This window comes from Musca vetustissima, unplaced genomic scaffold, assembly GCF_032173495.1.
Source record: "Musca vetustissima isolate MV318-11 ecotype Yass unplaced genomic scaffold, APGP_CSIRO_Mvet_v1 utg4525, whole genome shotgun sequence".
Taxonomy (NCBI): Eukaryota; Metazoa; Arthropoda; class Insecta; order Diptera; family Muscidae; genus Musca; species Musca vetustissima.
In genome coordinates this window covers 317,260-323,259 of record NW_026880820.1, presented here as the reverse complement: position 1 = coordinate 323,259, position 6,000 = coordinate 317,260, and the positions used below count along the sequence as shown (strand labels likewise).

At 38.2% G+C, this 6,000-nt stretch overlaps 1 protein-coding gene across 1 annotated transcript; it reads left to right on the top strand.

Moving 5' to 3' along the window:
• The first annotated feature begins 647 nt into the window (after positions 1 to 647).
• On the top strand, positions 648 to 5,958 carry LOC133326674 (uncharacterized). Its single transcript, XM_061535295.1, has 4 exons — positions 648 to 852; positions 1,009 to 2,470; positions 2,879 to 4,983; positions 5,951 to 5,958. The coding sequence occupies exons 1-4, from the start codon at positions 648 to 650 to the stop codon at positions 5,956 to 5,958; spliced, it is 3,780 nt and encodes a 1,259-aa protein (XP_061391279.1).
• The last annotated feature ends 42 nt before the right edge of the window (positions 5,959 to 6,000 follow it).

The following is a 6,000-nucleotide window of genomic DNA, read 5'->3' as shown; positions in this document are numbered from 1 at the left end:
AGCGGAACAATTAAGGAACACTACTGAACACGCACGTAGACGTCATAAAGAGTTGTATCGCAGAGAAGAGCAAGATAGGAATACAGCCGAGCATTCTCAACAAAGACAGAATTCTACATATCGCAACCAAGAACAACTAAAGAACACTGTCGAACATGCTATTAGGCGCCATGATCCACTGTATCGTGATGAGGAGCAACAGCGGAATACAGAAGATCATGCTGAAAGGCGCTAGGATCCACTATATCACGCGGAGGAGCAATACTGGGATGCAAACACTCAGGACGGCAGGATCCACTTATCTATATCACTGTACGCGCGGAGAACAACAGAGGAATACAGAAGAGCATGCTCAAAGACGACAGGATCCGCTATATCACGCGGAAGAACAACAGAGGAATACAGAATAGCATGCTCAAAGACGCCAGGATCCACTTATCGCGCACAGGAACAGGATAGAAATACCAACGAACATGCTATTAGACGCCAGGATCCACAGTACCACGATGACAGAGCGTCTGCGAAATACGCTACAGCGACAACAAAGACGAAACATGCAGAGGAGTGAGCAAATGGATTTAAATCGATCAGTTAGGATAAGAGTGGAATCGCATAGACGTATCCCGAGTAATAGGATTAGAAACAACATGCTTCAGGCCGAACGAAGCAGAAGGCGTAGAAATAGCATTTCCTATGAAGAAAGGCAGGAGGAAACCGCACGACAAATTGCACGACGCAATCAATTGAAGTTTCAGCGATACAATGATGCCATCAAACAGGGACCAACGAGGATTTGTACATGTTGCGGCGGATTATGGTTTCCCCATCAAGTGGAATCCTTACACAAAGAAGGTATGTCAAATTTAAATTTTTCAGAAGAAGTTTTTTATCTATCGGAAAGATTTCCCTCGGTCGACGGTTTATATATTTTTTGTAAAACCTGCAGTCGAGCAATTAGGAATGGAAAAAAGCCGAATATATGTCTCTCAAACGGCTTAGATTTTCCAGATATCCCGAGTCCTCTAAAAGACTTAACGTCGGTAGAGGAACGATTGGTCACAGCACGATTGCCTTTCATGATAATCGTTGCTCTAGGTTTCGAAAGACAAAGTGCTATTCGCGGAGCAGTAGTCAACGTGCCGATATCTGTTAGTGAAACAGTAACGTCCCTTCCAAGAAACTTCGATCAAGCTCAGGTTATTCAATTGCACCTTAAACGTCGCATGGCATATCAGCATGATTATATGACTGAAACAATCAGACCAGCGAAGGTAATTGATGCAGCCAGGTATTTGATTAACACTGAGTTGTATATCAAACATGGTATTACAATTGACGAAAGTTGGTTTGAAGGTTGTAATTCTTCACTGGTCGTTCCGTTTGTGGCTAATCAGGAAGATCGGGAAGAAATTCAAAATATTTTCGAAAATCAGCTATCTACTGAAGCCACTGTCGATGATATTCAGCACGTCGAAGAATATGCAATGGAAAATCTCAATCCTGGTGGACAACAAACAATGTTGGAATGTAGAGCTGTTGAAAATGTACCTCACCAACGAGTTGTAATGGCTCCAGGCGAAGGTCGTCGTCCAATAGATATGATAATGGATACAGATTCTGAAGAGTTGGCCTTTGTTTCTATCTATTGCGGTAAAAAACGTTCCTGTACTGAAACCTATTCAAAAATTGTCCGCTCTGAACTCCGACGTTATGACAGACGATGCTGTAGAGTAGATAAAATACTTTACAGTTACAAAAAACTAGAACTTTTAACCATTAAAAGTGCAATGTCAATCGCTCTGAGAAAACATACACGATCTGGAAATGTTACAGCCAGAAATGCTTTAGACGAGTCATATATGAATAGTCTAATTCAACACGATGACGGCTATCGCATCCTCAAAGGAGTAAGAACGTCACCAGCTCACTGGGAAGGAGAAAAAAAGAAAGCCGTTGCCATGATCAGACAGTTCGGTCTTCCAACGTTTTTTATAACATTATCTGCAGCCGAAACAAAATGGGTAGAACTGTTAGTAATTCTGAGTAAAACTGTTGACAAAATTGACATATCCGAAGAAGATGCTTCAAATCTGTCATTCGCTGATAAAGCTCGATTGATCCGAAGTGACGCGATTACATGCTCCCGCTACTTTGATTTCCGTTTCAGGCAATTATTTTCTTTATTTAAAATGAATGGTGGAATTTTCGACAATCATTTTGTAGAGAAATACTATTGGAGAGTTGAATTTCAACAACGTGGTTCTCCGCACATTCATGGCATGTATTGGCTTAAGGATGCACCCAAAATAGATCTAAATAATTCTTCGTCTTTTTCGTCTGTAATTACTTTTATAGATAAATATATTTCCACAGACGGTTCTGATGGAAATTTACAGGAATTTATATCATATCAGCGCCACAACCACAATCGTTCCTGTATCAGAGAATTTCGTGGTGAAAAGATTTGCCGGTATGGTATGCCATATCCTCCAATGCCAAACACAGAGATTTTGCTCCCGCTTCCGGATAATTTTGAGAATTTTCTACAGCATAAAGATAACTACGATAAAATTCAAAGTTTATTAAATGCTAATTTGGACTCTCAACAAGTCTGCCAATTAAATAATTTTAATAATTTTCTGGCTCACGAAAATATAGATCTAACGTACGATAATTATTTATTAGCTCTTAGATCTTCGTTAAAAAAACCTAAAATTTTTCTAAAAAGAAGGTTCGAAGATAAAATGGTCAATGCATACAATCCAACAATATTGTCACTGCACAGAGCAAATATGGATATTCAATATATCCTAGATCCTTATGCGTGCTGTAGTTATATCATTAACTACATTAATAAATCAAATCGTGGTGTATCCAGAATACTTCGTGATGCTGTCGACGAGATAAGAGCTGGTAATTATTCTATAAAGCAAAAGTTACAGCACATTGCTCATAAGTTTATCTCGGGTACTGAAATATCAGCTCAAGAAGCCACTTATTGCTGTTTAGGAATGCGGCTTTCCGAAAGTAGTAACGCTGAGGTTTATATCAATACCGGGCGACCGGAGGAACGAGTATTTATTTTGAGACCTCGAGAACAGTTACTGAACTTACCTCCCGATTCCTCTGATATTTATGCTGTCGGTATTTTGGAACACTATATTCAAAGACCTGATGAACTAGAAGATTTATGTTTGGCAGACTTTGCAGCCAATTATAAATATTCCAGAACCCGCAGAAACAATGCCAGTACAGGGGACTACGAAGAGCATGACGACCACGAAGAAAATTCTGAGCAAACTTTACGCATTTTCCAATTGAAGGATAATAGTGGATTCATCCAAGAAAAAGTTAAGCCTCATGTTATTCGTTACAGACGATATAACGTTAACACTCACAAAAGTGACTATTTTAGAGAGCTCATGATGCTGTTCTATCCTTGGAGAAATGAAGATGTTGACTTACTTCAAAATGACAACGAAGCTTCCTGTAATGCTTTTAAAGAACGTATTGAGTTGAACAGAAAAAAATACGATGTATTTGAGGATCGAGAACTCGAAAATGTTCTTCAGCGTCTAAGAGATGAAGAGAGAATAGAAGATATTACCGAGGAAGAAGAAATACGAAATGTTGATGACGAATTCAGAGTTCTTGGGGTGCCAGACATAGATCCGAATGTAAACATATTACATACGCAGGGTGATGGCACATCGAATGAAAATTCTGAAGCGTCTATCCGGATAATTAAACTTCCTCCTTTAATGTCTGATTCCGATCTCCTGAATATGGTTCGAACCTTGAATACAAAGCAAAAGTTGTACTTAACACATCTTTCCCATAATATAAAATGTGGATCAACATTTTATGAATTTGTAGGTGGTGGTGCAGGTGTTGGGAAAAGTAGATTAATATCGGCTATCTATCAAACCGTTAACAGAAGGCTCAATACTATCCCAGGGTCCGACCCAACTTCAATAAAAGTGCTATTGACAGCTCCTACAGGTAAAGCTGCATTTGGCATTGGTGGTGCAACATTGCATTCAATGTTTTCCCTTCCCGTTAATCAGTCAAATTCAGAACTGAGGCCGTTAGGTCCTGATGCTTTAAATTCAATTTACACCAAACTTATGAATTTGAGGTTACTGATTATAGACGAAGTATCAATGGTAGGGGCAAAAATGTTTTCGTACTTAGATGCTCGATTAAAGCAAATATTCAAAAGTTCTGAATATTTTGGCGGTATATCGGTACTAGTATTTGGGGACTTAATGCAACTTTCGCCTGTTGGTGATCGGTGGATATTTGCAGCACCAACGACTGATCCATACGGTACAATATATGGAACCAGCACGTGGGACAAATTCAAGTATTTTGAACTCACAGAAATAATGCGTCAAAGAGAAGATCGATCGTTTGCTATTGCTCTTAATAATATGGCTTCTGGACAAATGACAAATGATGACGTTTCCCTTTTGCGACAGCGCATTGTATCACCGGCTGCTGTTCCTGATGAAGCCATTCATCTGTTTTGCTCCAATGATGAAGTCAACATATTCAATACTTTGAAGTTGAGCTCTATTCCTACAGAAGAGGTACTGTCAACTGCATGTGATTTTGTGAAATCCACGGGGTTAACAGACGAAAATAGGAACCGAATCATGGAATCTGTTAAAACATTTAAAGTCTCAGAAACTCAAGGTTTACCATATCAGTTGATATTAAAAACTACAGCCAAATATATGGTAACTGTTAATATTGACACCAGTGATGGTTTGGTGAATGGAGCTACTGGCCAACTAATGGAAATCGATTTCATCGGCACAACAAGAAAGCCTTCTACTCTTTGGATGAAATTTCCTCAGGAAAATACAGGAGTTTTAGCCCGTTCCAAAAAAAGACATCCGAGTGAATCATTATGGACACCAATTGATGTTTGTGTAAAAACGTTTCAATTCAAACGTAATGAACACGTAAATATTGATCGTAAGCAGTTTCCTCTTGTACCGGCAGAGGGCATAACTATTCATAAAAGCCAAGGAGCTACGTATGAAAAAGTTGCAGTCCATTTGAAGTCTCGCATGAGTAGATCAGCACTATATGTTGCTTGTAGTAGAGCGACTACAGCTGCTGGACTTTTTCTGTTGGGTTCATTTGTACCACCAAAGCCATTTAAAGAAAATGATAATGTACAATTGGAAATGACTAACTTACGAACGAACAAGTGTCTTAAAACCCATTACGAGTTTATGCATGAGATTAATGCTTTGAAAATTGTATACCATAATGTTCAAAGCCTTCATGCTCATATTGAAGACATTCGGAATGATTCGGTAATGTTAAAGGCTGACGTATTATGTTTTGTTGAAACTTGGACGCTGCATAATGAAAACTATGAAATTCCAGGGTTCACAGTATTGCCAAGAATGAGATTGGATTCAACGGACCAAAGCAGTCGAAGATGTAAACGGGGCTTAATTGTTTTTGTGAAAAATGAAATCTCTGAATTTACTCAGTATAAATACCAAAAAAAGGTCCATGTACATAATAAAACATTTGAATTTCTGGTGTTTCAAATTAGAGATATTCACATAATGGTCTTATATCGAAACAGCAATTATGGGGTGCATTCTCTTCATCATGAACTACACCATGTTCTGGAAAACTGCATAAATGCAAATTCTCAAAAGGTTGTTATATTAGGAGATTTCAATATATGCCGACAACGAACAAAATCGGAAACTGAAATACTCCTAAACAATAACAACCTTCTTTCTATTCTGAATACACCAACAACGAAAGGTTTAACACAAATTGATTGGTGTTTCAGTAATATTGACGATAGCATAATAAATGCTATAACATACGAAACTGTACATAGTTACCATGACGCGATATGTGTTAACATATCCAATTGAATTTTAATATTTTCTCTTATTGTATTAATTATTAGTTAAGTAAATGCCATGACGTGATATGTATTCACATATTAAATTAACCTGT

Coding starts and splice junctions, on each gene's coding strand:
- LOC133326674 (XM_061535295.1), top strand. CDS start 648: ATGCTTCAGGCCGAACGAAGCAGAAGGCGTAGAAATAGCATTTCCTAT. Junction 853..1,008: donor GGAATCCTTACACAAAGAAG/GTATGTCAAATT, acceptor TAGATTTTCCAG/ATATCCCGAGTCCTCTAAAA. Junction 2,471..2,878: donor CGTGGTGAAAAGATTTGCCG/GTATGGTATGCC, acceptor TGGTGTATCCAG/AATACTTCGTGATGCTGTCG.